At 43.4% G+C, this 15,788-nt stretch overlaps 1 protein-coding gene across 1 annotated transcript in view; it reads left to right on the top strand.

Annotated features, from left to right (window-relative positions):
- Positions 1-15,788, top strand: part of FGD5 (FYVE, RhoGEF and PH domain containing 5) — a 110,835-nt gene that overhangs the window by 30,053 nt on the left and 64,994 nt on the right. Inside the window, exon 2 of the mRNA XM_009283905.1 lies at positions 7,069-7,198. Within this exon, the coding sequence (XP_009282180.1) occupies positions 7,069-7,198 (130 nt within the window). The remainder of the gene's footprint in view (positions 1-7,068; positions 7,199-15,788) is intronic.

The raw sequence follows: 15,788 nt of genomic DNA, 5'->3' as shown, positions 1-15,788 counted from the left end.
GAAGCTGAAAAGTCCTTGACTAGTGTAAGCACTGCTCAGCAACAACTAAAACTTCAGTGCGTTATCAACATTATTCTCGTGCTAAATCCAAAACACAGCACTGTACCAGCTACTAGGAAGAAAATTAACTCTATCGCAGCCGAAACCAGGACATCAGGGAAATGACAGGAGAAAGAATAAAAGCAAAAAAATATTCTTTCTGTGGAAAGAATAAAACCAAAACCCGATGCTTGAAAAAAATTATGCCCATCGGCACATGGATTACATGTGAGCTTGTATAGGTCTCCTTACCTTTTAACGATGTTTAGATTCATGGTGTAATTAAGTGGTAGATGATTAAAGATGTGGGAATTAAAGAAGGGCTCGGCCAGGTGAATAGGGGACTGGGGGCAGATGGGTGGAATACAGATTTTAATTACTGGGCTACAAAGTCACGACCCAAATACACTACTTAACTTCTCAGGGCAGCCTGCCTTGAAGGAGGCAGGCCACAGTTGGTGGAAAAAGAGGTTACAAACTGCAGTGAAGACAGAGACCTAATGTAACATCATGTTAAGCATTCTTAGCCCCTCGGAATATAATACCCAATTCCCACATTTGTGAACATCAGGAAATTAAGGCCTGAACACAAACCCCTGCTTTTACAATCATTTCATAATGCTCTTATCTGATTGAGTTACAACAAATTGAAGTGTGAGGTTTAAACACAGCAAGGTATTTTTGCATTCAAAGGACCCACTGTCTCTCCATGTTATAAACCAGACATTAATTAGGGGCTCCACTGATCGTGACAAAGATGTCATGGTTAGAGCTCAGGATTTTCATACTTGGAAATGCTGCTAGACAATTAGTTTAACAGTACAACTTGACGCTAACTCAACTCTAGCAGTGCATCAAAGGAAGTTTACAGAAGACTGTAGCTACCCAGAAATCCCATCTTCTGCATGTTCAACAGTTGCCCTAAATGTGAATGTAATGACAAGTCCAAGACTTCAGTCAGAATGAAGTGATCCCTTATTCTGCAGGTCAGAAATCAAAACAAAAGAAATGCAGAGACATGCAGTAGCTTCTCAGAGAGGTCAGGGATAAACTAGGAGTGACCCATTCAATGCAATTATTTACATGAAACATGCAAGTAGATTGGAAGGCAATAATAAATGGAGAGCAAATATTACCTCTGGCGTTGGACCCCACCAGAAGTACTGCATCTAGCTCTGGGGTCCCCAGTACAAGAAAGACATCGACCTGTTAGAGCGGGTCCAGAGGAGGGCCATGAAAATGATCAAAGAGGTGGAATACGTCTCCTGTGAGGAAAGGCTGAGAGTTGGGGTTGTTCAGCTTGGAGAAGAGAAGGCTCTGGGGAGACCTTATTGTGGCCTTTCAATATATAAAGGGGGCTTAAGTTACAAAATCGCTTACAAGAAGGATGGAGAGAGACTTTTTACCAAGGCCTGTGGTAACAGAACAAGGGGCAACTGCTTTAAACTGAAAGAGGGTAGGTTTAGATTGGACAGAAGGAAGACTTTTTTACTGTGAGGGTGGTGAGACACTGGAACAGGCTGCCCAGAGAAGTTGTGGACGCCCCGTCATTGGGATGTTCAAGGTCAGGCTGGACAGGGCTTTGAGCAACCTGATCTAGTGAAAGATGTCCCTGCCCATCTGATCTTTAAAGGCCCCTTCCAACCCAAACCATTCTGTGATTCTACGTAGCTTTTTCAGTGTTCCCAGATGACAGTAACAAAATATAAAATCAAGAGAGGTCAAAAGACATTGGTATCCCATTAAGAAGAGTCTCCTGCATATCTAGGATAGCTGAGAATTACACTGGATTCACCTTGAAAAACTACTGTCTGTTCCAAACATGTTTCAAGAGCAGTTTCAGAGCACAGATGGACAGATCTAGACGGAGTGGTTTCCAAAGTTTCTGCAACTGAACAACATTAGGATAACATGGGTATTCTTAGCTCCTTTTACTTTTCACCATAGTAGGTGAAATCTCGTAACTAACCACAAGAACATTGCTGAGAATTTCAGCACAAAACTAGCTAAAACCACCTTCAACAGTGTAAGCTTGCACTACCAGACATTTAAAGGAACTGGAATTCAATGGAATTTTAGTGTCTAACTGCTTTAAGTTACTTCACAAATTCCATCTGCACTTTCCTGTTACCAGTAGAGAAGTAGCATCAGCATTACAATCTTTTGCTTGTAGCTGTTTTCCCCATTTCCCTGAAATATACTTTAAAATAGCTGAACAAATTCTGGGATTTCTATCAGTATGTGCATTGGGCTGAATGATGTTTTTCTAACTGCTTAAGTGAGCTCACCTGATTTTACCTGAGATGACACTGTCCAAATCAGTATCAGGAAGACAGAACGTAGTTGCCAGATACTCTTCTAGAATAACTTCATTGAGCTCTGCAGAGAAATGCCATGAGATAACATAAGCTGATACCTCTGATTTTGCAGCCTTTCAATACTTAAAGGGGGCTTATAAGAAAGATGGGGACAGGCTTTTTAGCAGGGCCTGTTGCGACAGGACAAGGGGTAATAGTTTTAAACTAAAAGAGGGTAGATTTGGACAAGATATAACAAAGAAATTTTTCATAATGAGGGTGGTGAAGCACTGGCACAGGTTGCCCAGAGAGGTGGTAGATGCCCCATCCCTGGAAACTTTCAAGGTCAGGTTGGACGGGGCTCTGCGCAACCTGATCTAGCTGAAGATGTCGCTGCTCATTGCAGGGGGGTTGGACTAGATGACCTGTAAAGGTCCCTTCCAACCCAAACTGTACTATGATTCTATGATTCTATGATTTCCATTCTTGGTTCATGAGATCATTGCACCCATCACTTCACTCTTCTTTCCTAGCCTATATTGTGTATATATATATAAACTGTATCCTACAGTTTCACAGTGTCTTTCATTCCAGAGCATGTTAGAAACTCATAGGCAAAGATCACACAATTTCTGAAATGGAGCTGCTTCTCAAATACAACGGTGGTTGTTTTAATTCAGTGTTTCTGTATCCTCTTACAGAAAGTAATTTCTCATCTCAGTTTGTGTGCGTTTTTAAGATTATGTACTAATGGTGCTCTCAGAAACTGTCATTGGGAATCAGTAAGTACCACCTGTGACTGTGGGGTTTGTGATCTGGACATGTGTCCTGAGGGAAATGGGCTGGCAATCCCTGTCCTGTCCAACAGAGTTCTCTCCTTATGTTATCCTGGGTTGCAGCTTGCAATTTAACTCGGTGGTTCTGCTTTACCATAGCTTTATAAAGTTAGGTTACTGTTTGTCCATAAAAGGGTTATTCTTCACAAAACCACACTGAAAGGTACTTCACAGACACCTAAAATCAAGGTGCCCAGAGGAAGGCTAATGGTATCCTGGGCTGCATTAGGCAAAGCGTTGCCAGCAGGTCGAGGGAGGGCATCCTTCCCCTCTACTTGGCACAGGTGAGGCCACACCTGGAGTGCTGTGTCCAGCGCTGGGCTCCCCAGTACAAGAGAGACATGGACATACTGGAGAGAGTCCAACAAAGGGCCACGAAGATGATGAAGGGACTGGAGTACCTCACAGCTGAGGATGAGGCTGAGAGAGCTGGGACTGTTCAGCCTGGAGAAGAGAAGGCTCGGGGGGGGATCTCATCAATGTGTATAACTACCTGAAGGGAGGGTACAAAGAAGATGGAGCCAGGCTCTTCCCAGTGGTGCCCAGTGACTGGACCAGAGGCACTGGGCACAAACTGAAACACAGGAGGTTCTCTCAAACATCAGGAAACACTTTTTCACTCTGCGGGTGACTGAGCACTGGCACAGGTTGCCCAGGGAGGTTGTGGCGTCTCCATCCTTGGCGATATTCAAAAGCCACCTGGCCTCGGTCCTGGGCAGCTGGCTCCAGGTGTCCCTGCCTGAGCAGGCGGGGTGGACCAGCAGACCTCCAAAGGGACCCTCCAACCTCAGCCATTCTGTGATTCTGTGATCAGTGGAGAGTAAACTGCTTTAGAAGAACTGCAGTGCATGAAGTTGGCTGTGACTATTTCCCTAGTATTAGAGATGGACTCTGGTCCATCATCAGTGGTTACATCTCATTAATGTTGGTGACTATTATCTTAATAAAGCAGTTTATTTTTCTGTTCTCAAATATCAAGTTGGAAGGTTCCTCCAATAGTGGCAGTTTACCAACATCAAAAGCAACCTACGTAATCTCTTGGAAAGTGCCAAAACATGTCCAGGTGGTTTTCACAGGGTGCACAGCAGCTTGTACTCAGATAAAAGACTTAAAATGCAGTTACGGTAATTGTTTGGGCATACCTGAAGGGTTTGCTCTGTGGGTAAGACCTTGCCCTGCATTAAAATTACTCTCCATATCATCCTTTTATAAAATTTCCCAAAACCTGTTGTGCCTCAGAAGTCATCTGCCACCTATCTCTGCATCCTTGGTGTTTTCCTCCAGGCACCTGGCAGTGGGATTAGTGAAGACCAAGCTGCCCAGGGCACCTTCATCTGGTGACCAGTTCCTGGGCACAGTTCAAGTCTTCAGGAGCTAGGATTGCTAGGAGACCACAAGAGTGTCGACATATAAAATGGATGAAAGGATATGAATTCATTGGAGTAAAACACATGCTGGGTATCTGGAAAGGTGTACTGCCCAGGAGCTCTATGACAATATAGAACAGTCTCAGAAGTGAAGACCTGAGTGCTGCTGGAGTGGCTGGAGAAGGGCAGGATGGAGAGGGTGGCACAAACATGCCTGTGCCCATCCCAGGTGCGAATGAGACCCATAATATTTTGGGACTGGCACAAGCCAGTGCCACTGGACTGCAGGCCTACTATAAATGAAGCCTATGCAACAGTTCAGCAATATTGCAAGTTTTGCTGCTGCATGAGCCTTTAATAATGCCATTCATAATGATTACCAGACTAATATACTGAGGCATTCTTCCCAAATTATTATGTGTTCTTACATTAACATAATGCAGTCATTTATCAGAGAGAGAGAGAGAGAGAGAGAAAGGAGGAGGGAGGGACTTAATTTCATGTCTGCTGGGGCAAACAATTACAAATTGCAGAAAGACTGTGCAAATAAGGAGAGAGACTGGCTAAACTATTAATAAGCCTCCTGAGCTGTTCCTGTATCTGCCTTGCTCTTGCTTTCACTTGTGCTAAGGCCCCTTTGTTGTTGTAGCTAGGCAGGTTTTCGGAAGTGCCGTGATGCCGCCCACACTGAAAAACTGCAGACACTAATAATAAACAAGAGGAACAGCGCTGCTGCTTGGCCCTTTGCCCAGCCATGGCAAATGCACCAGGCAGTTTGCGAGAGCTCCTTGACTCTGCGCATGAGGGAAAAGCTGGTGGCATAAAAGAAAGGCTGGCAGCCACACCTGCATGGGAGACACACAGCCCTGTTTGCAGCTTGGAAGTGAATGCAGATATGTAGGGAGTTTACTTTCCGAACGGAAATTTGAGTCTGGTCAGTGGCCTTGGGAGTCTCTTTCTTCATTGCCTTCCCACCTACATTAACCCATCTTTGCCCAGCCTCCTGTCACTCTAGCATTGGCTTTGAAACTGGATTTGTTCACATCTGGGATTCCCAAGTGGGAGATCAAAGAAAAATAAAGAGATGAGGCAGAGCTGCGAAAGCAAATTAATAATGTTTGTTTCAGAGGAAATGAGAACTAAAGAAGTCATATACACTGAGTAAGCTAGGCCCACGTTACAGACCAACCTGGTTGGCCAAGATGTCTACTGGAACACACGGAGATGTCAGATTTTGTTTCTCAAGACAACAGACTTGCCCTGTTGGCTGAATGCTGGAACCTACCCCTGGAAATGTAAAAGGCTTCGGGCCACTGTGGTTTATAAGCTGCATATAAGCTCCCAGAAGGATACTGTGGCCAAAAACACTAATCTGTAAAAACACAGTAAAGTCAGGCAGGAATAGATGGGTGTTACCACTGGTATACTTGGCACTTCTTTTGCCAGTGCTGGAATATTGAGTCTTGTATTGCAGTACCAAAAACAGTACTAAAACTGGCTGGTAGTAAAAACCGGTGCTAAAATTGTTAGTAAATTGGATGATGCTAATGGATAATTGGATAAAGTTCAGAGATTTTAGAATGATTAAATGATGGGAGGCATGACATAGTAAGACACCAAGATCTTAATCTATTTCATATTAAAGACAAAATGAAGGGACAACCTGAATACAGCCTGTGAGTACCTGCACAGTAACAAAATTTGGAAGACTGCCTCCAATTCAGCAGACAAAGGTTTAACAAGATCCAGTATCTGGAATTTGGAGCTAGGCATATTCAATCCGCAGTAAAAGACACCTGTCTAAGGCAAAGGGCAGGCACCATGTGGAGAACCTACCTCTAGTCATGCTTTGTGGAGGTTTTGAGATCACTGGCAATTTTAATTTTAAAAATAGATTTTTTTTCTAAAAGAAAATGCTGGGAAGCCACCGGCCTGTATTACACACCAGATCCAGTACTCTTATCACATGGCATTCTCTGGGTTTCTGGAGCTGAATTCAGATTCCCTTGAAACAACTCAAGGATTCTGGGATCTGAGTACCTTGTGCTTTAATTGATGCTATTGGTATTACAATTATACTTTTCTCATCCTTTTGATGTTTTCCCAGAAAACCCATTGTTACAATATCTAACTTCCATTTTTAATGAGCACTGAGATGTTAGTATGATTTTATTACATCCATTTTGAGGGGTTGACTAAGGAGGAACAAAGCAGTTCTGGTTGCAACTAAGTATGAACTTTTTGCTCCAAACTGAGCCAGAACACTGATCCTTTGGGGAAGCTTGAACGAGTTCAGTTAACTTCCCACTGCTGTTTTCAGATCCTTCTACTTGCCTAAATGGTTGCTGTTGAACCTGGCAGCAAAAAACCAAAGCATGAGACATCTTGCTTTCCAAGCCTAGCAGGTCTGCAGGGATTCCCTGCCCCCTGACTGGTTATCTCTGGGCAATGTGTGGATCTGTTATGTCTGAGCAATAGCGAGTGTCCGGGAATAACAGCAGTGAGCTAGCCTGTTCTTTCTCTCTGCAGTGCCTACACCGAGCCCTACAAGGTGTGCCCAGTCTCTGTGGTACCAATGGAGGTCGTCACATCAGATGAAGAACAGAAGAGTTCAGAAGATGAAGAGAGCAGCCTGGGTGATCCCAGCCTCATCAACAAGGTAAAAGAGCTGAAAATGGGGCATGTGTGAAACCCGGAGAGGGAGAAACAATTTGCAGAAGAACCTGGATTCTCAACTCTCTCTGCTCTTTGCCTGGTGCTCATTTAGAAATGTCAGAGCCATCGATGCTTTACTCCCCCAGTGCACTAGCAACAATTTACCTCGATAGCATGTGGCAAAGCCAAAGAACTGCAGTCCTAAGATGGACAGTGGAGGCAACATAGCCAGCAGGAAAGGCCTGACTTGAATGTCAGGAAAAAATGTCTCACTCAGAAGAAAGATTTAGCTGCAATCTTGAGAATTTTAAAACTACATTGAATAAAACAATGACAAATACATTACTGGGACCAGTTCTGCGTTGGCTGGGAGATGGAGTAAATTATCTAATGGGTCTCTGCCATCTCAAAATTCTCTCATCATGGGAAAATGCACTCAGGTTTGGGTTTATTTTACTGACTTCTGATGAATAAAACAGCTCTTAGACAAATTATGGAGAAGACCATGGAAATGTGACCACAGCTTAAGACCATACAAGGCTGTTTTAGCCTCCAGTAAGCTGACTAACAGTGCAGTTGTTAAAGAAATGGCATCAAGCAGTTTTAGGCACAAATTTATCTTTGTTTTTCACAGATTTCTTTTTTTGGTGTGTATTCTTAAAACCCAATATAAGCCTAACAATCTAACGTTGTGTCTCTGAGTATAAGCACCCACTGCATAGCCCATTTGGTATGCATGCAACAAATGGGTACATTCTTCTGAAGTCTTCCAATTTGAGCCCCAGGAACTAAGGCTGCATAGGAAAATAGCAAATCCTGTTTTCCTACATCTCTCTCTGACATTCATTTTGGCCTGGTCTCTCAGCATCAGCACAGCTATGTGGCTTCCTGATTGTAGGTGGCTTCTGTCTGGTCATGGGCATGTGTCAGAGCCTGCAAAAGTCTGTGCAGATGCTCCTCCAAAACCAAATGATGGCTGAGCAAGGGTCAGCTCTGTCAAGGAGAGGCATAAGTATATTGATTCTAGGAAGATCAGATCTCTTCAGGCATTTCCAGAATAGGAAGCTTTGTTTAGGGGCAGGTGTAGAGAGGGGGGAGCAGAATTTTCCCCTTACCAGGACACCAGTTCTTGAGAAACAGAAAAAGAAACTGCAAGCGGAATGACAGTGAAGGGCAAATGAAATTGCTGTTGCTCTAATCTCTGAGGGAGAATAGCTTCTTTTGATTTCCCTGTATGCTGTATCACTTTTAGGTCTACCCTGCAGGGTGCTGAGCTGCCTCTGGTACCAGTAGAAAAGGCTGTGGTTTGATCTCCTTGCTGACATGAAACAAATGAAACAGTTGCAAGCAACCTTATCTTTTTTCCTCTGAGATTCATGACATTTTTTTGGTTGGTTGTTTTCACACTGTTTTGGAAAGGGAAAAGCCTTTAAATTTCTGACACTGCGTGTTAAATGAAAAATATTTTTCCTTTCAGTTCTATTAGTTAGCTGACAAACCACTAGCATTTATAGAGCATACACTAGTGTGTTATCTAAGCTGGTCAGGTTTCTCAGCATCTCTTAGTTGTAATGCCAGTGGAAAAGTGACAACAAAATTGTGACTTGAGTTCACAAGGGAAATGCATGCAATCATTATGCACTTGGAAGCAAATTCAAGGCTGCTAAAACCAATTTTATTGCCATTTTTGTAGGGTTTTTCTCAAGACACTAGGAAATGATGGTTTTCTAAATGGCTCCCTTATTGATCTCATGCATTTTAATTGTTCTGTTGTGCTGGGGTAACCACACTGTGTAGCTGTCACGGAAGAAGGCAGCACTTAGAGAACAAGCATGTGCTTCAGAGTCTAACTGGAAGTATCCCTCCCACTCTTCAGGCGAACAACAAACTAAATGTCTGCACGTGCCTGATAGAGAACATCAGAACAGGTCTGGTTGTTTGGTTGGCCTTTCCTTCCCAAGCTAATTGTCAGCAAGGATCACAGTACACAGGACCAGACTTCCACAAGCTCCTGGGGAGCTGTCTTAAACCATCTGAGTACAGGCCATATTTCCAAGCTGGCTGATGAATTAGTGCACGTGGCTATTTACCCTGCCAAGAAGCAGGCCAGGAAAGTAGACATAATTTGATCTGCCTGTTATAGTTCTGGCTGTAGGAGGATTAGCCACTCTGCAATATACTGGGCTTTAGCTACAGACTCTAAAAAGAGGTTGGAGCAGCAGTAATTTCATCCCTGGATAAGCCATTTGTGTAGTAAGCCAAGTCAGGGGGGCTGTGCTTGTATGTGTGACCAAGAAAAGATCTAGAGATGAAAAGTGGCACTGAGACACCTTTGAGCATCTTTGTTCTTGTAGCCTCACTAGGGCAGGCATCACTTTGGACAGACTAAGGGGGTCCTGGGAACCATCCTGTCAAACCCTGTGTGTCCCAGCTGACCCCAGGACCCAATCTGTTAAAGGAGACACCTGATCTGGGCAGTCAGAGGCCACCTAGCATCAGGACCCTCTTGCCACTCTGTAATAGCCTCAGCATCACTGCTGCAGACTGTGTGAAGCAATAATCAAAAGATGGCCAGGGAAGACCCAATTTCCTAGGGGAAACAGTCAGTGCAGGGTTCTGACATGAAGGATGCAATATATTTAACTGTTGTCTTTTGCCCATGCCAGCCACAGAATAATAGTGATCCGGGTATCTTCCAAGGTCTCGTGCAGCCCATGCTGCAGATTCTCTGTCAGAGACAAGGGCTTCCAGTTCACTGTAATTAAGAGTAAATGGGATAAACTCCATCTGTCCACAGCTCTTGGCTCAGAAAGCACTGGTGTCTTTACAGAGGACTGACAGAGGACTCTTTCCTACCCTACTGCTCCCGCCTCCTTTTATTGTCTTCTCACGCAAATCTTCTGGGTGCCAAGGGAACATTAGCTGCCCTGTCAAAACCTGTCTCTATAATGACAAAGCGCAAAGAACTCATCCAGCTCCCTGATGAAGTGATGTATCCCCTGGAGCAAAATCCTCAGGACAACACAGAGTGGCTGTACAACATAAAAGAGTTCAGAAGCACTGTCACTTGGGGAGAATTGGCAGAGACATGTTGGTCTGGATGCCAAAAATAGTACCATGGATTTTGAAATGAGCTAATCTTGTTAAAACAACTGTTTGGGGCTGGCCTACTAAGAGCTGAATCTGGATTTTAAAAAACACATACGCACACACAAAAAAAGAACCTTCTGGGGTTTGTTGGTTTGATTTCTGTTTTTCTCCTCCTCAGGGAAACTTAGTTTAAATAAAGGCATGAAACAGCCTAGATGATAAAATCTCCTCCCTGTGTTCAGATATATGATTTTCATTTGCATTGAGCTGGATTTTACCTGCTGCCTTTCAGTGTCATGATTGAATTCCTGTACCAAAATGTGAGCAGCATGCTTTGGTTTTTCTCACGTGCTTTCTCCTAGCCTGCTTGCTGGAGAATCACAAGACTTCCAGTTTGCAGCAGAATTTTTTCCTCTGATGTTTCTTTTTAAGGGTCATTTTTATAAGTAAATATAATTTTAAAAATTAGCTTTGTACACACATTTCCTGGTATTGTTTCAACAGCTCGTCTCCTTTGAATCCCTGCTCTCCTAGGGACCAGATTCACACGAGAGAGGAGCCATTTTTAGGGCCTGCTGGAACCCCTGTTCTGTAAACAATTTGAATCATAGCCAATAATATATGTTGAGGTATTTTTTACATTATCAGCTTTATTTTAAAGAGCAAACATAGAGGGGCTTTCATCTCTATTGTGTTACAGGAATTTTTATTACTAAAAACCTATTTGGAATGGGGCAGGTATAAAAATGTAAAACAGGAGGTAGGTTTCAAATTTTTGCCTTTATTCCACTGGGAGTACATCAGACCCTGAGAAGCTGAGCATTTGTCATCAGAAGTCACCTGGTGGTTTTGATTCTTCTGTATAACACTAGCAGTGAAAATTCATTCTTTCTGGTTAAATAAGCACTTTATTTCCTTCCCTTCAGTCAGCTGGCGTATGATAACAACCTAGAGAACTCAGAGGCAGGTAATGCTGTAAGTTTTCTTAACCTTTGTGATTCTACTTGGTTATATTATAAAAAGCGATGCCCTTCACTTACACTACTGATGGAGATTCACTCTTTTTTTTCCTCCTGCTAAGCTAATTTAGAAGAGCTCCTGGGCCATCTCTCATTCATGTGTCTTTTATATATGTTCATTTAATTAAATCCCTCCCAATTTATCAGAAGGTGACACATGGCTTTTCTGTACTGGGCTCTCAAGGTTATATGATGGTATCTGAGTTGCCTACAGAAAAAAAAAAATTGGAATTAGGGATTCCAGTTAGGAACAAAAAACTTGTATCAAATAAAATAAGGACTTTCTCTTTATCTCCTACCTCTGAACTGTCACTGGTTAGACAAATGCTCAAAGTCCAGGATGTAGAACCCCAGATTTTTCCTCTCATCACCGAGCTGGATTCAAACCTGAACGTCATGATTGTTTTTTACTGCTAAAAACAGATAAATCCATCTTGGACCCACCGAGCTAATGAGCATTAAAAGAATTAAAGGGGAAATGAGCTTAATAGTTCAGATTTGACTAGACACCAACTTCAAACTGAGTTCCCTTTGGCAGAACTTATTTTTTGTAGCAGTCTCAGACTTTCCAGTTTTAAAAAGATCAGAAATAGAGACAATATAATCTTGAAAGTCTACTTTTGAGAAGCTCAGCTCCATGGTTTGAAATGGACTAAAATCAACACATGCTGGTAGGTTTCACCTGTTGCTGGTTATGATCTGAGGTTTTTAATTGCCTCGGTAGTTTGAGGAAGATGCTGCATATGCTGGATCATCAGCTACCCCTCCATAGCTTGCGCCTCTCATTTTAATGTCAGAATCTTCAAGCAAGAGTCTTCAGACAGTTCCTTTCTTGTAGGTACTTTTTAAGACTGGATCTTCTGGCCAGTTGATCCCTTTTGTCACTAACCTCCTACGACCTCCAATTGTTACGAAACTGAAGGGAGCCCCAAGACAATTCTTCTACCACACCTAACCCTCCATCTGACTGAAGATAAGGACCCAGCAGGGAGGAGTGATTTTTATGATGGATCCAGAGAAGAGAAAAAAACATCTGATGCAGATTAGAGATCAAACTTGCAGGCAAGGCAGAAAGCTAGGTGCTAGTCTTTAGGTTCATTGTGGGAACATCAAGCCTTTCAAGGGATTCACTGACATGATGATAGTATCAGGAATGCATTTGCCTTCCTACCACTACATTAACAGTTCTGCTTGGGGAAGTAGGTTAGGCTTGGGGAAGGGCAAACACCTGTAGGACAAATCACAGCAGGGAGATGCAGCAGAGGCCCCATGGTAGTGAGAAAGTTTTCTGAAGAAATACATGGAGGTGAAGCACAGGTTTTGGGTTCTGTGGGGATTGGTAAGGGGCAGGAACCCATCCGCCAATTTAAGAATTCATTTTTCCAGCATCTTGCAGAGAGCCATGTAGACGGTCCTGTAACAACACTATAAAACATGTTGCCTTGGGCTGGGCTTCAAGAGCTATTTCCATCATGCTGCTTGATCCAGACTGTGTCACACACATGCTAAAGGTATGCTGATCAAACAAAGTAACAGGCTTAAAAATAACCCCAATAGTCAATGGAAGGCATTTAGACTGCGATCAGTTGCACAATTTGCACCACAGTGATAAGAGGCTGAGTCTTCCTTTACAGGGTGCCTTTGGAAGGAGAAGGCAGTGGCTGGGTAAACGGGGTACTAGGAATATTGTAGCAACATCAGCTATTTTAAGAACTCTGTTATATTTAGGAATGACATACAGCAAACTCTACATTAAGCCACTAGGCAAAGGAACAATTAAAAACACTCTCTTAAACCTGTCTGTAAACACAGGAGGGAGTTTGATCTGAAGAACTGAAGGGAATCCTGGAAGAATAATAAGAAAAGAATGCAATTAATCTGGGTGAATAGCTGTAAGAATTATAGTCTATAAAGCACTCAGGAAACAATTAATACAAATCCTAGGACAAGTAATAAAGCCATATCTGGAACGTAAAGACATTTCTTTCATCCAGAACACAGATCTGCCTGCCAGTTAACTGTATGGGAAATCTAAAAGCAAACGAAACTGTATGCAAATATTGTCAAGTTTAGTCTAAAACCAGCAATATGTTACAAGGAACTGTACACAGCCAGCATACAAGAGATGTGATCTTACCCTGGTGGCAAAATATGAAAGTCTGTAGCAAGGTGAATAGCATGTAACCAGAGCAAAATGGTATAAAGGGAATTCCGACCAGATGTGGCTGGATTTTATGCCAATGAAAACCCAAAGCATTCTGGCTAGTAATTTAGGACTTTAGGTTTAATATATCTAATCCTAGCCAGACTGGAGAGGTACTCATTACCATTATTATATGGTGGTGTGCTGGGGGGGGCAGGGCATGAAGGGGAACTTCATACAGAAACAATCCCTAATGCTGTACTTGTGAGAAGGCAGCACTGGAGGTAAGATGGTCCACCCTTCTCCCAGGTATCAAAATAAAAGGCAGTGGATGAAAAGGGGGGCAGCAACCCAGTACGGCAGATGGAGGGGACCTGCGCCCCACGCAAACAGGGAACAGTAAGCTCAGCCACAAAGGTCTCACAACAAGCAGGGCAGCTACTCTCTCATGGCAGCAGTACATAAAACTGCCTTTGCTGCTCCTTATCCATTTCCACTGGGTGGGCATGGTTTCCAGACTCCATTAATCATTCTGTTTTGCAAACCTTTAACCTTCACATATTAAAACACACACGCGCGCGCGCGCACACACAGAAAACTGAAACGTGCTGGAGTTGGGAATGACAGATTTGTGTGCCTTGAGGAAGCACCTAATTCAGACGCCTTTCAAGGGACAGCTCTTGATTTATAGAATTACATAGATTCCCCAGGAGAGTGCAATCTAGCTCTTCAAGGAAGGGGCCTGGGAGACAGGAGGTATGGACTGCTTTTCCTTCTCTCTCACTGATTCACAGAGCCAGCCTGAAAAAGTCACTTGTTCTTGTAATGCCTCAGTTTACTGTTGGCACCACTGTGACATCACTGTGAACTGCTACATAGTTCATAATAATTACAAAAGGGGCATTATGAAGTCACTCAGCTCAGAGGCTGAAGCTTGCAAACTGCTGTCAGCCTCTGATTGTGACAGTAGCGCTCTTGTGCTGGGTACCATCCAGCTACAATGCACCTACCCTGAGGATTCTGTGAAATGAGACACGTAACATAGGAAAATGCACGAAGAGATGCAGTTTGTCCATGTCAGCATGGCAAGCCAATGGCACACACAAGAATGGAGCTGCTGCTTCTATGTCTTGACTAGTTACCCTGCTTTTGAAATGCAAAGGGTTACTCCCTGAGTACTCCAGATGAGTGGCTTGCATAGTACTAATGCTTCAGTTTTAGTGAACTGTTCTGTGATCTACTTGTGCTGCTCTTAGGCCATACAGCCCTGTTCCAGCCCCATGGAGGCAGATTTTCCCCCGTCCCACAATTTTTTAAGCTGGATCAGGAGACCAATCTGGTTCTGATCAAGGTCCTGCAAACAGCTGGGTCAGCACAACTGAGAGCTGGCACTGGGCTCAGAGGGGAGTGACTGGCACTGTCACCGAAGTACCATCTAATCAAAGCATAGCCTGTTAGGGCCCACGTCAGATGCCTTGGCATTGTTCAGAACAAAGCCAGAGCATATAAATGAGTCAGCGTGGAGATGTCATCCCTACATTAATGAGATCACTACCACACAGAGAAGGGAATCCTGCAACAGTTAAGTAAGTGCCACATTAGCACACTGAGCATAGGCCATTAGCCACCTTTCTCCACTGTTCACTACTTGCCCCTTCTCAACCCAAATGTTTGTTCTATAAGAAGGCACAAAAGGGACATGAAACCTAAAGTTTCGCAGTGTGAACTACCTAAGACTAGTACTTAACTTCAGCTGTGCTCACATGTGTGCTCTGTAAGAGCTGCAGGCTTTTAGGTCTTTATTGTTCTAAACAAAAGCTTTCTGGTGGTGGTGTGCTTCATTATACATTGCGAAATGTCAGCTGTTGGAGAAGGAGAAACTCTGAGCAAGTCACAAGTCATCTCTAGGTCTTTGTTTTCCATCAGTAAACTTGGTATCCATTTGGAGGAGGGCTGTAGGGCTTAGTTTGTTAGCCAGTGGAGAGATGATTGCACAGTATCACCTTTGCTTCGCAAGTTACGCTGATCAGCTGAGCTGTAGCAACTGTACAAGCTCCTAATCTGGTTAAAGTGCTTTTGTGTTTGCGACCTTCCTGGCACCAGCATGTTTTTCAGAGTGGAGAGAATGGAGAGCCATTTCAGTCATATATTGCAATTTTATATTGTATATTGCAAGCATTTTATTAAGCATTTGGTTCTGGGGAGGATGTGGTGATGAGGCTATGAGACAAGAAGACTCAGTGAAGCAGAAATCCAAGGGTCCCCACATGGCTGCATGACCTCCATGTGCTAAGCAGAGGCATGCAGTGAGGCCTGGAGCGCAGCTTCTGAAGTGGGAACTG

The sequence above is a fragment of the Aptenodytes forsteri genome, unplaced genomic scaffold (assembly GCF_000699145.1).
Source record: "Aptenodytes forsteri isolate BGI_AS27 unplaced genomic scaffold, ASM69914v1 Scaffold267, whole genome shotgun sequence".
In the NCBI taxonomy this organism is placed as follows: domain Eukaryota; kingdom Metazoa; phylum Chordata; class Aves; order Sphenisciformes; family Spheniscidae; genus Aptenodytes; species Aptenodytes forsteri.
This window is presented reverse-complemented; position numbering and strand designations above follow the sequence as displayed.